The sequence below is a fragment of the Grus americana genome, chromosome 13 (assembly GCF_028858705.1).
Source record: "Grus americana isolate bGruAme1 chromosome 13, bGruAme1.mat, whole genome shotgun sequence".
Lineage (NCBI taxonomy): Eukaryota > Metazoa > Chordata > Aves > Gruiformes > Gruidae > Grus > Grus americana.
This window is the reverse complement of record NC_072864.1, coordinates 2,839,811-2,857,752: the sequence shown is the minus strand read 5'-3', so window position 1 is coordinate 2,857,752 and position 17,942 is coordinate 2,839,811. Positions and strand designations below refer to the sequence as shown.

General features: G+C 58.6%; 1 protein-coding gene across 9 annotated transcripts in view; it reads right to left on the bottom strand.

The window, feature by feature from the left end:
• Positions 1–17,942, bottom strand: part of KIAA0513 (KIAA0513 ortholog) — a 28,504-nt gene that overhangs the window by 3,651 nt on the left and 6,911 nt on the right. For 3 of the 9 annotated variants that reach the window (XM_054840829.1, XM_054840830.1, XM_054840828.1), the window contains 9 exons: positions 7,165–7,662; positions 6,241–6,340; positions 5,697–5,770; positions 5,481–5,551; positions 4,736–4,943; positions 4,257–4,297; positions 3,592–3,670; positions 3,160–3,237; positions 1,418–1,447 (listed from right to left, as the gene is read on the bottom strand). In XM_054840829.1, coding sequence (XP_054696804.1) covers positions 1,418–1,447; positions 3,160–3,237; positions 3,592–3,670; positions 4,257–4,297; positions 4,736–4,943; positions 5,481–5,551; positions 5,697–5,770; positions 6,241–6,340; positions 7,165–7,502 — 1,019 coding nt within the window. In that variant the 5' untranslated portion in view covers positions 7,503–7,662. Of the gene's footprint in view, positions 1–1,417; positions 1,448–3,159; positions 3,238–3,591; positions 3,671–4,256; positions 4,298–4,735; positions 4,944–5,480; positions 5,552–5,696; positions 5,771–6,240; positions 6,341–7,164; positions 7,663–9,201; positions 9,299–14,466; positions 14,616–15,888; positions 16,126–17,942 lie in introns of those variants that run through there. The other 6 variants (XM_054840827.1, XM_054840832.1, XM_054840831.1 and 3 more) reach the window with 6 other exon arrangements.

The window sequence follows — 17,942 nt, the reverse complement described above, 5'->3', positions numbered from 1 at the left end:
CCGAGCCTTCGGAGCCTTCGGTCTCCAGGGGTGAGCTGCTTATATTTATGCAGCTCTGGAAACTTATATGATACGTTTAAAGGGATTTTTAAAAAAAAAAAAAAAAAAAAAACCCGGTGTAATTTCTCCCAGATAAAGCTTATGATAGCAAATAAAAACCACATCCAAATGTGGAGCCTGAAAAGAAAGAAGAATCAAATTAAAGGGCTTTGAAATCTGGAAGCAAAACTTCACAGATCTCACTGGCCCACTTACAGAAGCAGCATGCTTGTAACTGCTTTTTCCTGCTTTTTCATGTTTTTGAGGGAGGAAGAAAAAAATTATCAAAGTGCCCAAGAAAAATTTGCCATGCTTCTGGCTTGTTATTCGGGAGTAACAAGCCTGGGAAGGGGGAAAGCCCACGTGTGGCTCTACCCAAACCCTTTGATCTTTATACCGGCACGGTGGGGCAGGCGCAGGGGTGCGTAACCCCAGGGGCTGTGCTAACACCTTGCCCGTATTTCAGGGTACCCAGGAACGCCTCGCCACGGCTGGTGGCTGGGGAGAACCGCGCCGGTGAGACGTGAATTTGGCCGCCCGGCATCGCTCGTCTTTCAGCAGCAACGTTTCACCCCGCACAGCTGACCTGAGCAATGCTCTATCCCAGCGATATTTAAGTTACTCAGTTGCCGGCGCATGCCTTAGCCACGCGGAAGATTTACTGCCAAGCTTCAGAGAGCCCTCATCCTCTTGCTAATGCCATCACTTCGAGTGGTTTGCTCCCAGATCGAATATCCCACGCTCCAGCGAGACAGCAATGACTCTCCCCGCTCCCCAGTCCCAGCTTGGAGCACGGATGGATGCGGCTGCTTTGAGCTTTGCAACCCAGAGGACACGCTCGCGATCACGACGTGCAGCCTCAGTTGCGTTTTTCTTTTTATCTAGGGATGGCAGCACAAGAGTGCATTAGAAAAAAATAATAGAAGGACCAGCTTTTCCAGCTGGCAAAGGATTCCTGGCACATCTATGTGGCAGCAGAAGCTGGGAGCAAGCGGGAAGGACAGGAGAGGGGGATGATTTCTCCACGAAGAGACTCAGTTCATGTCCAAAACCTGCCCGGGGAACCGTTCCCGGCACAAGCCCTTGGCTCCCCCGGCAGCTGGGCACCCGATTCCCACAGTAAAATATCACAGCTTGAAACCGCTCGGGTTTCTTTTTAAAAAGCCACGTTAAAGAGGAACCGATCTAAACCTTTCTGACCCTTTTGAGAGGGTGATGCACGTGAAGTCAAACCTCTGCCGGCCGTTCCTCCCCGCTGGAGAAGGACCTTTCAGAGCCCCCCTGAAATACATTACCCCCCTCCCCAGGGCAGGATTTGGACCTGAACTGAGCGTCGGCCTCTGGACACTAATGCACCGAAGTACGGGGACAGACACACCTCTTCTCCTCTTCCTCCCCAGCGTTCCCTCTGGAGCGGCAGCAGAAACAGGGCCGACAAAAGTGGTGCGTGAAAGATCATGCAAGATAGAGGGATGGAGGGGACAGGAGAGAAGAAGAGACGGAAGAAGGTTGTTAGAGGCAGAGAGAGGAAAGAGAAAAAGAGGAGTTTAGTTCTGGTTCCTTCCCCCCTGTCCCCGGCCCTCCCCACCGAGAGGAGAAAAAACCTCCCCGGCTCTTGCTACAGCCCCGGGCGGACGCAGCCCCGCCGCCCCAGCGATGCCCTGGCCACCCCACAGAGATGGGCACCATCACAAACCAGTCACCACGGACCCTGCAGACGCCTGCCATGGTCAAGCACCACCCCTGGGGTTTCAAACCCAGCCCATGGGATGCCAGCCCTCGCCAACCAGCTCTTCCTGCCAGGGATTTTAATCCTCAGTCCAGCAAGCAGCATCCCAGTTCACCCAGTGGCTTCCATAATCCTCTCCAGAGGACGGAGGTGGGGAGGGGTGGGGTGTCACCACCATCTTCCAACCTCCCCTGAGATATTCGGCGTATTCCAGGCTGCAGCTCCTGAAGCTCTTTCGTTAGGCGGGTTTGTTTCTGCGGCGGAGGCGGACTCAGCCATCAGATTAATTGAGAAAGGCACTCGGAGCAGAGAGCAGCTGCCCGTGGCGTATGTCCTTGTGAGACATTTGCTGCTGCTAATTTGGGGCTTAATCAAAGCAAATGCAGTTATGGTTACATTACTGTTCGATAGGTTCTTTCAGTGGCTTGCTTGGAGAAAAAAGAAAAGCAATAAAGGAGGAAGCAGAGATTGATCGGTGTGCTGAGGCTGGCAGAGCGTCCCATGGTGTGAACCAGGGCTGCCACGGCTTCGCTCAGGTTTTGGGGGGATGCAGGAGGGCCGGCTGCTTCAAGAAGTGCCATCACTGCTCAGAAAAGGGGCCCTTCAAATGCCCTGAGCTCAACAGCTCTCACCCCGCCAGCTCAAAGCCTCAAAGCGCTGCACGGACACGCGGCAGGACGGTCCGGCTTCGGAGGGATGAAACTGCAGCCGAGAGAGGAGTGAATGGCTCGAGCCCTCGCGACAGGGCCAGGGTAGAGCAAGAGATGGGCACGAGCCTGGCGAGCGCCTCACCCTCCCTTGCACCCCATGGGGTCCCCATGCCCAGGCACCCAGACACTCCCTGCACACAGCCACCCTCTGAAACGAGCAGCCCCTTCCCTTTGCAGCGTTTATCCGGATCCTCCCAGCCCTCGGGGCCAACCACACCGCCATCTCCAGCTCTCCTCCTTGCTGGCTGCCCTGGCCGGTCCCCACGCCACACTGGCTGCACTTCCACAGCCCTCCTGGGGACAGCCGGGACCCAGCGCATCCCCTCCCCGTCCGCTGCACCTCCCTGAAGGGCTGCACCAAGCATCTTTTCCCAGATCTGCTTGCAAACTAAGCACCAACACCCTGAATCCTGGCCGGGTCTTCTGGGCACACCTCTAGGGCTTTGTTCTGGCAAAACCGATGCAAAAACGAGCAAGAAAAACCTCCGTGCTCCCAAATCCCTGTGGGGATGCAGATCTCCCCACCCCACAGCCCAGTGGCCCTGGCAGCTTTGCAGTCAGGGGTGGAAAGCAGAGGGTTTCCCCGTGGTCAGCAATGCTTGGGGCCATCGGGAGCAGAGGGGAACGCCAGGGGGCTGGAGGGGACACGGCGTCTCCTTGTCCCATGGGGACATGTCCTACCTGGTGGTGGGGGACCGCTTCCTGCGCTCGCAGTGCACGGCATCAAAGAAGGCGGCGTTCCAAAACCGCAGGTTGTGCCTGCAGGGAGGGAGGGGAGATGTTGGGGATGGCCACCCCCCATCTCCCCCAGCCTGTCCCCAAGTCCTCCCAGGGCCAAGCTCAGCTGCTTCCCAGGGGCCAGGAGATGATTCAAGGAGGGGGCTAAGCAAGTCTGGCAGATTTGGTCCGGTTTTGGACCAGCTCCTTGTGTGTCTGCAAACACACTCTCACTAACACAAGGGGTGTGCAAAAGCCATGGTCACCTCTCTTAGGGACAGCAGCAGCCTAAAAGCACTCATCAAAGTCTGGGGAATGTGTGGGCAAGAAGGACAAATCCCGTCCCCGGGGAGGCCAATGCCGGGCAGGAGCCAGCTCGCCCCAGGCAGGCTTTACCAGATGGGCTGCTGCTTGAGGTGCATGTACAGGTAGATCTTCTCTCCTTTCTTCACCTCCTCTGGGCTCTGCACGGAAACTGTGGGGACACACAATTACATGCCGAGGTCTGGATGACTCCCACCTTCCCACCCATGCACATACTTTGTGCCCCCCTGCCAGCTTGGTGTTCAAGCAGCCGCGATGGCGAAGGTTTGCAAACCAAATACTCATCCCCAACACATCCACAGCAATGTGAAGAGGAGCTTTGGCTGCCCTTTGTGGGCAGGTATCAGCTCTGATCAAGGAATGGATGTCCCAGGAGGATGCTCGAGGGACTGGACCACTGGTTCGGTAGCGCACGCAGCTACCAGGGGTACAGCTGGAACAGTATAAAAGGTCAGAGGTGGTGGATGGCCAAACCTCTGCAACCTGGTGCACTGAGGACAAGATGCCACAAGATGTTCTTGCAGGACAGGAGCTGTGTTTGGTCCAAATCAAGGAGCTGTGATGGCTCCTTTGGAGCACTTCTCTAGGAGCTCAGAGGAGACAGCACTGGTCCTTCCTGCTCTTCTCCCCACCCCACACCTCCAGCAAGGTCGGTCACTTCATACCACTTCCAACCCTCGCTCCTTTCCCAGGGATGCCTTGACCATGCCTACTTCAGCAACGCTGGCTCCACTCACCTGTCTTCTTCAGCGTCTCCTTTGGTTTGTCCTCACCTTCGCTGTGGCACAGAAATCAGTGTCAGCTCCCGAGAAGCCTGTCCCCCTGACAGCCCACGCAGCAAAACCCTGTTCGCCTTGGCAAGGGGAGCACCTTCATTTGAAAGACCCCCTGCTCCCATGTCACAGTCCCTGGGGCCAGAAAGGTGGCTAAGAGACTGTCGGACCCAGCACAGAGATCATCTACATGCAGAAGACCACAAAGCAGCAGCACCATCTCCTGGAACCACATATCTCCATGGCCAAGGGACAAGGGACTCCCAGACCGTGAAATGCCCCATGACCAAAGTATGAAGCATGGGACCAGGCTAGAGACCACGTTCCCATGGCCATGATAACCCCTGGCTCATGGTGGCCCTACACCCAGGAGGTTTCTGGCTTGGTCACCTTATGAGTGCAAGCCTCAGCCCACCCTGCCCACCCAATGGAGTGATACCCACTCGCTCTTTTTCATGGTAGGACCCTTCAGTTTGGTCTCCAGGCCCCCAAAGAAGCCCTTGACGTTCTCTGTCTTGGCCGATGTGTTTTTCAGCAGCCGTTCTGCAATGTCCTTCTTCTCCGCCAGCCAGCTGTTTGCCGACTTCAGGTATGAGTCGATGCTGCCCATGGGCTTCTCCTTGGCCTCCAAGGGCAGTGTGTGGGTCTTGCCTGTGGGAAATGTGTCAGGAGCTCAGTTGGCCCAATGGTCCTGGGTGCTGCCAGGTCTTGCAGGACCTGCTCCAAGCTGCAAGAGGCACCACGGAGACCAGGAGCCAGACGGAAACAGCCCAGACCCCATCCTATCCCATCCCAATTCCCGTAGGTCTTTATCCTCCCCCCATTTTGCATAGAAAATCCAGCCCCCCCATGGAGGAGTGACCACCACACACCTAGCAACGAGCCAAGGTGCTTCTGGGCTGGGGGTTTCCCATCACATCCCCAGGGTTGGGGAACATCTCGGGATCACCACATACAAACATCCCTGGCTAGAAGCAATGACAAACCAGCATCAGTGTGAGGTACCACCCCAGTGAGGGTCCCCAGCAGGTTTGCACAGCTTTTGAGCCATGGAGGCTCTTTTCTTCTCAATACCGGAGTCAGCCAGAGTAAGCTTGGCCACCCATCCATCACCCTTCCCATGCACAGGGCACACTTCACCACCGGTCTCCAGCACAAGCAAAGCCTGAGGGTGCAGGCGCCTCTTACCCACGTAGTAGTAGGTGAAACACATGGTCATGAGGTTCTTGGCAGGGCTGAAGTCATCCATCTGGTGACACCTGACACGGAGAGAGGATTCAGTGAAGACACTCAGTGATGGCAACTGAAGCAGCCTCGCGGTTGCTGCCCTTCCTCGAGCCATGGCTCTGATCTCAGGGGCTTTTGGTGGTTGCAACGAAGCCCCCCCGCCCCCCCCCAACTTACTCAAACAGCACGAGGGCGAACGACTGCATCAGGCGGTAGAAGGTCTGCTCCGAGACGCACTTGGAGTTGCAGCGCTGCAGGCACAAAGCCCAGGGTTTAGCACAGCCCTGTGGGGCAGCTGCCCGCCGCAAGCAGCCAGGACAACCTCAGCACCCCTGGGACCCCCCCTGCCGCAGGGAGGTGGGCAGAGAGCACAGGCAGTCGGGCCTTCCTCTTGGAGACAGAGGTTTGCCTCTCTGAATTGTTTTTCCAGGGAATAAGATGTTTCTGAGTGCTGACGGGATTTCATTTTAAATATAACAGATGACTTCTCTCCCACGTGGCAGCAAGCAGGTATTTCGCTGCCTCGAGATGCATTTATTCACTTCTGTATTTATTCACTTCTGTATCTCCCTGTACCAAAGTTCCTCCCTTTCCCCGAGTTCCTGCCCTCCGAAAATATAGCTTTGGGTCATTGCTAACTTCCCCTGGCCTGAGCCTCCTGCTCAGGCTGCTCCAAACCCCGGTACAGGATTGCCGCCCCTTCGCCCATCTCTCCCCTTACCTGCGCGCTTACGTATCTCGCGAACCACTCCCTGCCCTTCCCGTTCTCGCCGCTGCAGAGCTCACCAAACCTGGCCTTCTCTTCTTGGTCCAAATCCTCTCTGAAATGGGGAAAAAAGAAAAAAAAACAAACCACCATTAAAGTTGAGGATGTGGCCGGCATCCCCCAGCCAGCCAGCACGGCTCAGCTCCCCCACATCACCCCTCTCAGCAGTGGCATCCAGGTGCTGTGATGCTGGGAGGAAGGCAGAGGAAGAGGGGAAGGAGAACATCCATTTTGTCATCCTCCAGCTCACGCTGCTCTTTTGTTCCTCCCTGGCAAGGGAAAAACCAAAGGCAGAGGGAGAAGGGAAGAGCCAAGGACAGCCCGAGCAGAAACTGAGCTCTGGAGACAGGCGCTCTGCCCCAGAGCAAAACCAGCCCCTGTTGCTGCTCATCACGCTGAGTTTGCTCAATCCTGCTTGACACGCCGAGCCGCGGCGTTACGGAGACCACAGCGATGGGAGCTGGGGGGGATGCAGGGCTGGGGCGGGGAAGCCGGGGGCTGCTGGGGGGCCCCGGGGCATGTGCAAGCTGCTGATAATTGTACAAACAACGGCAGAGATGTCGGGGAAGGGGGGGGAGAGGAGCTGGAGACCCCTGCCGTGGCAAGACCCCAGCATGGGAAAGGGGAGAAAGAAGAAGGGAGGGAAGCTGGGGGTGAAAGATGAGCTGGAACGTGCCCAGGAGAGGGGTGCAAGCCAGAGCCCGCATCCCCCCCTCAGCTCCACTGCCACGTTATGGCAGGGAGCAACAAGCTGCGTTAGCCAAGCACGGGGAGGGACACAAACCGATGCTCCCGGTGTGGGAAAGCAGCCAGATCCCATCCCGCAGGACGTCCCCTGGCAGGCGACTCAGCGGCAGTGGCCGGCCCTTGCTCGCTTACCCCCTGGTAAAGATCTTCTCCACGTAGTGCCGCATGAAGTCCCGGCGCTCGGCCATTGCCTCGTCCCGGGCTGACTCGGTGCTCTGGCTGGAGGACAAGGACTCGTTGGAGGAGGAGCGGTGGTAGCCACCCCAGTGCCTGGGAGAATCTCCCATGTCGTTCTCACTGTCCGCCGACTCGGTGGCATCGCTGTCGTCCCCGGCCACGTCCTCCATGTCCCCCAGGTGCCCATTGCCGCTGGGGGCAGGGGGGGGAGAGGGCTCCGAGGGGATGCAGGCGGGCGTTTCAGCATCAAAGTCAATGAGGTTCCCTACGGGCACGTCCAGGGGGGCCTCCATGGCTCTCCTGGGGGGGGATGTGGTGGTGTCAGGGGGACTTGGTCCTTGTCCTTTCGCCCCTCACTGGAGCGTTGAGGCCATGGCCAGCGAGGTGCCTGGGAGGATGGGCTGGCTAAGGCAGGGAGGTCCTTCTGCGGGCAGCCAGGTTACTGCAGGACATCTGAAAGACAGGGGAAGGACAAAACTGAGGAGGGGATCCCTGGGAATGGCCACCATGGACCTTGAGAGAGGAGACCACAGGTCACCACCTACAGTGTCCCCAGGATGCCCATCAGCAGCAGGGAGGGACAGGACATGGGTGCACGGGGCAGGCAGAGCTGGCTGCTCTCCATCAGCCACGTGAATAAGCAAAACCATGCAGTGCTCGTGTGCTTTCTTCACTGTTCAAGTGGGTTTTTCATCCTTTAGGCCAGAAAAGAGACAATTTGAGCCCAAGCTCCATATGCCACATTTGGGATGTGACATCTCACAGCCTGACGGGCAAAACTGAGCCGGCGTGAGCCAGGAGCTGGCAAACACACTGGTGATTTTCCAAGACAGCCCCAGAGAAGCATCCTCCTCTCCCCTTCCCTCATCTCTGCTCACGGGTCTGCCTGACCCCCTTTGGAAATGGGGCCATGTCCGGGCTGGAGCATCCCAGTGTTAAACATGCACTGACTTGCCTAAAATGGGAATGGAAAGGGGATGCTGAATGCAACAGAAACTGTAACGGGATGTGGATGTAGGGCTCTGGGCTGCAATTAATTCATTAGTTTTGGCGTCCAACCCAGATTGCAAAAGTCCTGCAAAGCAGGTACGGCAGCCACCGGCAGCTCTGCTCTCTGCAGATGGGGAGCACCGGCCGGCGATGGACCGCGATGCTCCGGCACACGCACATCCCGGGCGATACTGCAGCAGCTGCTGTGCAGCAACAGAGGCAAAGAAGGGGCTGCCCTGAAGCCGCCCCTTCCTCACAGAGTCACTCAAGTCCTCGGCGAGTGTGTTTCTGCCCCGGGAGGCGATGCCTTCTGAGAAGCGAGGCCGGTACGAGCAGCCCCGCTGCAGCAGCTGGGCACGGGGCCAGCGCAGGGCAAGGCAGCGCAGGAGCAGGGACAGCAGCACAGGTAAAACAGTGACATCCCCAGGGCAGCACAACGGCAGCCACAGCCCCACTGCCTTCGAGGGAACTGATCCCAGGACACAGGCAACCACCCCCAGAGCGAAAAAAAAACCACCCCAGATTTCTTTCAGCTCAAAGATTAGTATGCCCCAAAGGATGAATGTTCAGTTCATCAGACAAGAAGGAGTTCAAAACAAAACCAAATCTGAAGTGTTTCACCATGCAGAGCACACTGTCCCGGCTCGGGGGCTGGAAAAATAACCCACCGGCTGCGGGAGGAGCAGCTGTCCCAGCAGTGCCCTCCTCCTCCCCAGGGCCCCTTTGGGTCAGTGGGGTGCTGGGGGTGCTGGGACCCACAGGACAGAGAGGGAGGCACAACCCTGCACCCTCCCTGAGCACCAGACAGCTCATCACCCTGGCTGCAAAAGCCCCTGTCACCCAGGTTCCCAGCAGGGACCGAAAGGAAAATCACCCGGGGTGGCAGCAAGTCGTGCATCTACAAGCACCCAACACCGAGTGGTCACCTCCCCCCCCCCCCCCACTGGCACCCCACTCTCCCACCCTCCCACACACCGAACCCTGCTTTCCCCCCACACGCACCCAAACCTGGGTCCCGGGGGAGCTGGAAGGACGCTGCTGCAGCCAGCGAGCCGCCGAGAGCATCGGCCGTCGGGAGGAGAGGAGCAGCCGAGAGGCTGCGGCACAGGAGGGACTGGCGGCATGCCCACGGGGAGCCAGCCAGCTGCAGCCCGGCTCATCCGCCCCCAGGCAGCACGACCCCCTCCAACCAGCTCCTCCAGCTGCAGGGACCACGCTGTGCTTCATCCATCCACCCCCGGACCTTCCTGCCCTCGAGGCAGCTGCAAAGTCCCTTTTTGCAGGGATGGAGTGGGGACCTCCTCCGCCAGCCCCTCCAGCACCTGCAGGTTTGGGCTCAGAGCTGCCTCCTCACAACGCTGGCAGGGCAAGCTCCTTTCCAACCACCCCAGGCTGTATTTTAACAGGAGGCAGGCCAGGATGCACACAATGGACCTTCACACAGCTGTGCTTTGCAGCATGTGCCTTCCTCCCTAAGCTGGACCGTGCTTTTCCCCCCTTCACCACGTTCGGGACCATGCCTGGAAGCAGAAGAAGGCAGATCTGCAAACCGAGCTGTCAGAGCTTTTTGAGAACACTTTCTCAGTTCTGCACTTAATGGAAGGGAATTGGTGGGGATAACAAATCCACCTGCCCAGATAACAGCCACTGCATGGATGTGACACCCAACGATGTCCTGTGCAGAAGACTTTGTGCAGGTAACCCATGAGCTGGGCGTTCCTTGGCATGTGACAACCCCAGATGTCCCCTTTCACACGCAGCCTGTAAGGAAACTACAGAAATTCCTCTACCAGCTGGGCATCCTTCTAAGTATCCATCCGAATCACAATTGCTCCCACTGAGCGATTCGGGGAGAGCGTTTCTGCACTGGTACTTTGTAAACAGGGGCAGCACGGTCCATCCCAGAGCCGCTGATCAGCCCCTTCCCATGCACAGCCTGCCCGTGGGCTGCCACCCGCCCTGCGCGCAGCCGAGCAGAGAGCTTTGCGGAAGCTGCCCCGAGCAACACGCTGCTTAGGAGCGAGACATTGCCAAGATTAGGGAGTTCCAGATCTAGAAAACAAACACAAATGAAGATGCATTGCTCAGCCATCAGCTCTGGCTCTGGGCAGGTCTGTCCTGCCCCAGAAACCCAGCGCCAGCACCCCAGCAGCACAGGGAGGAGACGGCCACATCCAGAACATGTTTTTCCAGACATCACCGGAAAGAAAACAGGACTGTGCTGGGGCAACGGCGGTCCCTGGCTCTGCTTCAGGCCATGCCCGTGCCCAGGAGGGGCAGAGAGGCATCCCCGAGCTCTCTGCCAGATGTGCACAGCAGGCAGCAGGCAGATGGCATCGCTGCCCGACCAGCTTCTGCCCATCCCCGTCCCCTCCAGGCAGCAGGTCAGGGGCTGCTCTGCACACAGCAGTTTGCAGGAGCTCGCACACGGCTCTCGGCACACTCCGCTGCCCAAACAACTGCTCTAAAACACGTTGACCCGTGTTTTCCCGACATCCCTCGTGCCCTTCTCCATGTGCGCACGTGCCATGACCTTCTGGGACACAGGACCTGGGGTGCAGGCTGAGCGAGACCCCAGGACTCAGTGGGTATACGGAGCATCGCAGGGTCAGCAGAAACCTGCAGGGCTGCAGGCAGCGTTAGGAAGTGCATTCTGCTCGTGAAGACCAGACCGGCCAGCTCACGATAAAGCCCTGCCCTTGAACGAAGGCCACAAAAGGCGTTTCAAGGTGCTGGCAGCTGCTGTGGGTGCCCAGGCGTCTCTGCAGCCTCCGAGGTTGTTGGTTCTCAGCACAGAGCCCAGAAGAGCTTCAAAACCAAAACGAGCCTCAAGCTCAGCCCCATACCCACTCCACACCCCAGCCGTCGCTGCAGTGGAACAAATCCAGGAAAGGAATAGCCAAAATACAAACCAAGAGCCCCAGCTCCCGCAGCCTGAGCACATCCACACGTGGAGACGAGCCCGGCTGCGCATCCCACCACCACCCAGGCACTGCCCGGGGGTTCCCGCTCCTGGCTTGCCACTGCTGGGTCCAGTTTGAGAGTGAACGAGGGCTCTGGAATAAAAACGGACTTTTTGGCTGCTGGGGAGCCTTACTACGATGTCACGAGCTTCAGCATCTTTCAGGTCCTGCAGTTCTTGGGCTGCCTTTAGCCATGAAGTTCAGCCAGCCAGCCAAGGTAGCACACAGCTGACTATGGTCTTTCTTGCAAGCGAGCATCTTCCAGCACATCTGTATTCCCCATGGGCAGCTGGTGTACAACAGCTGGACGCACCATGGCAGGAATATCAGCAACCCCAAAAGAGTTGGCTGGAGCCACGCACAGACAGACAGGGAGCTCTGAGAGCCGCCTCTCTTCTGCAGGTTTCATCTGAGGATATTCGGGTGGCAGGAGACATCCCGAGGCAGGGATCTCAATTTTAAATGGTTAAAAGCTCATGGCTTCTCCTGGCCTGGGTTGTTTTCCTCTCATCTCTCCCTGCCCGGCGAGCAGCCATTTACCCACCAGCCAGCCAACCTCCCAGCATCCTGCAAACACCACGGGAAACCTGCGGTGCCCTGAAAGTTTGGAAAAGGCCTGTTTTTCCTAAAAAGAAATGCTGGGATAGATCTGAAGGGTGCACCTATAGATGCACATACACATGCAAGCAGCTTTCATCCATGATCTGCCTTTGGATCCAGCATTTCTGGCCCATCGCAACCAGGGAGCTGCCCAGTTTTGCTGCTTCCTCCACCTGCATCAACCTCTGCGACACCTCAGCTACCTAAGAACGGGGCAAAACCTGCTGATCCCCCCCAGCACATGGGCACCGCGAGAATGGTGGGCGGTGTGGGACCCACCATGCCCGGGTACCCAGGGGTAACGATGCTGCCGGCATCGGGAGATGAGTAAAACCGAGTTGGTTTGTGCAGCTCTGGGCCCTGGGGCTGCTGGTGGGTCAGTGCCCCGAGGAATTAGGCAAGGAGGGATGGGAGATGTCGTGTGGCTCTGCCCTGAGACAGGCGTGTGCAAGCCCAGAAGGCACCCACGGGGTGTTTAAACACGGTGCTGGGAGAGGAAGGGAGGAGCGAGGAGCTGGGGATGAGGGTGGACTCTTTTTCTGCCCTATTTCAGAGGAAATTTCCTCCTCCCACCCTGGTCCCAACACATCCTTTCCAGGGGACAGGACCACCCAGTCTAGGTTTGCAGTTGACTTCCTTCTCTTCACAAAGCCTGGGGAAATGACACACAGAGGCAAAATAAAATTACCCCCAAAGCCCCACCGCGCGATGCTGAACTGGCAGCCATGGGACCAAGACCGGAGAACAGCGGTGATAAAGGACACAACGCAGCCCGGCTTCGAGCACAGCCTTCGGGGACCCTCTGTGCCCACATGCCGGGGCAGATCCACCACCGCTGCCAGCACTGGTGCAAGCAATGCACCGAGGACGTGATGCTCTCCCCCGGGCAAGAACCTTCACTCCACCCCAGGGACTGTTATTACGCTGCGAGATGAGTGGCCTGGCCACTGGTAAACCCCAAATTCCCCCTTGCACCACAGACCCCATCAGCCCACCCAAACCACAAACCCAGTGGCTCTGTCACCACGCCAGCAGCCTGTGTTCCCATGCCACGGGGTGTCCTGGTACACCCTGCCAGGCGAGCCTGCGTTTTCCAGGGATCTCAGGATGGGATGCTTTCTCCCAGGATCCCTAAAACCTGCATGGAGTTTCCCCTTGGGGCTTTGGACAGGTGTGCTGGGTGCTGAGGTCGGGTATGCTGCAGGACCTCAGCAATTCACGCCTGGGAAGCGGGATCCAACCCCGGTTTGCTGTGATGAAAGTCCCAGCGGGGAACAGGATTCAGACAGACCGTGGCCCAGGTCTCCTCACTCCCTGGCCATGGGGCTTGGCCCCCGGTGAGCCCCTGCCCGCCCCGTCCCCAGAGCTGGATGACAAACTCGGCTAATCCTCGTTATCAGCTCAAGCCGTGGGTGGCATCCTGCATAATGACAGGGCTCAAACCCACACTCGCATCTGCGTCCTACATGGAGACGGTGCTCCAGCCTGGAGCCGTCAGGGGCGATTAAAAACTGTAATTAAAACGAAGAAACCTCTGGCTGTCTTCTCATAGCTACAAAAGTACATCCCTCCCACCCCTCTGCTCCCTGGGTGCAAACGCACAGCGCAAGGGCTCTGCCAGCCCCTGGGGACACGCGGCCCGTTTGCACCCCCCGCTAGAGATGCTGCTCCGGGGAAGGGGAAAAGACATGATTAAATATTTTTGCAGGACTTGGCTTGGCAGCCCAGAGGGGATGGGCTCTGCTCCTTCTGCCGCCACACACCGCCACAGCCACGAGCTCTGCCAAGATCTCCAGCAGCGCATCCACGCCGTACCAAGGGCTGCGTTCGGCCCCGCTGCTGCGCAGAGCCGGAGGAACCGTGCAAGCGGTGAGAGAGATGCTCCCGCAGCACATGGGCAGCATCCTGTCCTGGCCATGGCAGGGCTTGGTCTTGCTCTGCAGCAGGGGTGGTTTAAACATGTCCCACGTCTCCATTTCCCAGGCGTGTCAGGGGATGTGTCCTTCTAACCTGCGGGAAGGGGGACGGTGCATTGCTACCTGGTTCCACCCAATGTCTTGCTTCCCCGGAGAGGACGCAGCCCCGATGCGGAGGGGGACACGGGGAGTCATTGCTGCTGGAGGAACAGGGCACGGTGCCATTTCTCAGTGCTGGCACTTTTCCACGCTGCACCCCACCACGGAGATCCACGCTTGTCTCATCCGCCCTGTGCACAACACACACGCGAGCGCATCCAGATCCCCGCAAGCACCCAGGCTTGCATCGCCCGCCGTGCAGCCGGACCGGGGGGGGTCCGACACGGGCACATCGCTTGCACCGCGGCCGCTGCAGCAGCTCCGGCGCTTCCCAGAGAGACCATGCAGCCGCCTGCCACCATTGCAGCCACGGATTCATCCCGGCAAAGCACCTCTGCACCGGTGAGAAGTGCTGCAGCGGGCGCTGAGCCAGCAAAGGCACCGTGGGCAAAGCTTTGTTTCTGCCAAGGAAAACTCCCTGTGCCGTAAAGGAACAGCCTGTTTCCTCATGGGGAACTGGTCAGGCTCGTTCCCCCGTGTCTCTCCCACAGTTCCAACAACGCAGCAGTGGGGTCACGGCTGAGGGACAGACCCGTTGAGTGCCGGATCCCTCATAGCACCCTAAATCCAGAGGTTCCGCAATGACCCCTCCTCCCCAAAATGCCCCACGAAGATTTAAACACACAAACCTCCTGCGTTAAACAAGCCCCGGGACTTAGGGAAGCTGCAACTCCCCCACACTGAGTTTGCTTGTCCCCGCTGCAGATCTGCTCCGCTCCCGGCGCTGGCAGCGAGGACGTGCTCCCTGTTCTATCAGGGCTTAAGCTGTGCCCTCGCCAAGGCACAGCCGTGCTACCCCGACTGCAGACACTGCCTAGCCACTCCGCAGGCGGAGAAGTTACAGCCTCTGCAACTTAATAAAAATAATTCCCCGAATACCAGGCAGGCCGTGAACCGAGACCCGCGCTCAGCTGTGCTCGCGCAGGCGGAACAGAGACCGCACGCGCTCGGTGCATGCCAGAATCAGCACCCAGCGCTGCACCCAGACGGGGAGAGCCGGCGAGCGGAGTGACGGAGAGCCTGCGGCCGGGTCCCATCCCCCGGCAGCTCCTGCTGCAGGATTTTTGGCAGGTGATGTGAACACCGTTGGTTCCCTGGGTCTCCTCCCCAGCTGCGGCTCTTCTCCCAGCCCCGGCGTCGCTCTGCGGGGCTCTGCTGCCTGCTGGGTCAGGCAGCCGCAGGCAGGACCCTTCCCCTTCTCAAAGCCAGCATTAACCCACGCGGGTCACTTTACAAAGCCGGCTCGCTCAGCCTTAATAACGGAGCCGTTTGAAGACAATCTGAAGCCCAGCAAGCTCCCAACGTGCCCCCGGTTTTGCAAAGAGCCCTTTCTTCCTGCTGCCATCAGACACCAGATGGCAGCTCCCCGTTCGCCTGGACTTTAGAAGAGAATTAAACGTCTCTTGAATAGACCTGCGCTGCGTAAGACCGGCTTTTGTGCCGAGCAGCGGCTTCTCCTTTAACGTTCGCCAGCAGCACAGCTTTCACCCCCCCGCCGCCATGCACACGCGTCCCCAGGGAGCCCTGAAACGGAGCTATTTATTCCTCAATTCCCATTTTCACCCGACAAAATTTCACCTAGGGATCCCCGGGGGCTGGGCTGTATTTTGGAAATGAGCTCCCCAAAAGGCACGGGAGGGTTTTCCCTGCCCCAAACACACTCAGCCCCCCCCAGTCCCACCGGAGATGCTGCCTCCAGCCCGCACTGCTGGGCTCACGGGTAAAGATGCAGCTGGTACGGCAGCGTGGCTGAAGCCTTTTGCTGATGGAGCCCAGGACCACCATGGTGCCCGGGGATCCTCCGTCCTACCCAGGGAGGATGAACGCATCCGACCCACGGGCTGAATTTAAAGAGAGGTCGGTGCTCTCCTCGGCCGCGAGAAAGCGGGTTATCCCCTCCCAGCATGAGATGGGCAAAGAGGACGGATTAAACCTCAGCGGGGGGGGGACACGACCGTGCTGCCATGCCAAGGCCTGTCCTTGTGCAGGGTCACCGCAGGGCTGGGGTCCCAGGGTGGCTGCCCTCCTTCCCTCCCTCCCCTCGCTTTTACCTGCACCCAGCAGCCTCGGTGCACCTTCGTTCGCTGGTGGGTCAGCGGCATCCGGCGCGGCCGGGTCCAGCGTGGCTGGCACGCCGGGGAGCAGCCGAGGAGGGCGACGCGGGGACGATGCGATCCCTCCCTCCGGAGCTCAGGCGCATCGTGTCCCCCCCGGGTGCCCACGCAGGCACACACGGCTGCGCGCAGAGCCCGGCTGGCTGCCGCGCCGGCTCGGAGGAAGGGGAAGGAAAAAAGCTCATTGTGTAATTTCACCACGGTTTTTCACGGCCGGCCGAGCGCGGATGTCTCCCAAGAGCTGTGCCGGCCCCTTTCCTGTGGCACAAGGCGAGCGTACGGCCCCTGCGAGAGCAATTGCCTTGCGGCAGGATTTCCACGCCGAGCTCATCACCCCCCCCCCCCCAAAACAGCCTGTCCAAGCCCCTGCGCACGCAGACATCCAAAGTATTAAGCAAAACTATGTGGGGTCCCCATCAAAGGAGAGTTCTCCAGCCCTTTCCATCACCTTTAGCTGGTTTTTAAGCCTCCCCATCACTCCGACCCCTGAGGATTGTGAGTTACCTGCTCTGCTCCTCCCCAGATGAGCCACTCCAGGGGAAAAAAAAAAATACCAATTGAGATTAGAGGGAGAAAAGTCCCAGCTGGGAGGAGAAACTGGGTGAGAGCAGCCAGTGCAGTGTGTGGCGGGACAAGGGCAGCGCTCGGGGGAATTGCTTGGTCAGAGGGCAGTGGCGATGGAGTCCAGCTTCTCCCCTGGTACCACTGGAGAAAAAGCTCCGGGGGTTTTGTGGTGAGAGATGGGAGAGAAGGAAAGGGTGAGACCCCTGGGAGGGATGTCCCAGAGGGGGTGTTACATGCCCAGGTGGCTATTTTGGGGTGCTTTGGGAGTCTCTGATACAAAGAGAAGCAACCAACCACATAGAGGAGGCCACCAACCCCTCCACCTCCACCCCTACAGCCTCTGCCGGGGCATGTCAGCCCTCCCAAAAGGACCCTGTCACTCGGCCAGCCACTGCCCGCATTAACCCAATGGGCTCACTCCAAACGGGAGGTGTTTTGGGGGAGCAACAGCCCCCCCCCCAGCCCTGCAGCACTGCTCAGGCAGTGGCACGCACCCCGTGACAGCAAGGGGAGGCTGGACCCCCCCTGTGCCAGCACGGCATCCCCGGTCCTGCTTATCCTCCCTGCCCCAGCATCACCCCAGCCCAGAGCAGAGCCCCTTTCCGTACTCCTGTATCAGAGCATCCCCCCACGGGCAGGGAGCCATCCCAGTACGTCCCAGCAGCAACATCCAGTCCTGCTCTGCTACCCACTGGGAGGAAAAAAAAAAGGCTTGGCTCTAACATCAGCATCCTCCCCCACCAGGAGATGCCACGAGGGATGACCCACGAGCAGCAAATAGGGAAATATTGCTGAGGGGATGCAGCATCCCCAACACAGCCTGGCCAAACCCGGATTCTGCCGCACAAAGGCACCCTTGGAAGAGAGTCAAAAGCCTCCGCATGGCTTTTCGGTCCTTTCGAGCCACACAGGAGCAAAAGAGAGATGGGTGAGTCACTCCTGCCACGGAGCATCCTCGTTGGGAGAGCTCCCATGGTGTCAATTAGTGCAAAACTGCTCAATGCCCCATCCGTCCCCGCACAGAGGGGATGCTGCCTGCCCCCCCGCACACATCAGCGGCGGCCCACGGAGGAAATAATGCGTTTGTGACACAAAGTTTGAGCTCAGCAGAAATCCAAGAGCATTACTAATTGACTGTCTGCTGAGGGTGATTATTATAATTAAGCCAGACTTCAGAAATTACAAGTGACATGTAAAAACACATCCCAGATCCCCATTTTTTATATAACACGATAGCAAGGGTTTTACTGCCTTCCCCTTGCCGGCTCTTGCTGGTTGGGTTTTCACGTGGACGCCTGATCTTTAAAGCACGACTTGCAGGTCGTGGTTTTTATCTGTTGCTTCCACTGTTGACCTTGGGTTTGCACCACAGCCCGGGAGACGGAAACCCCGGAGATGTGTCGGCATGCACGCTGCTGGCACGGAAC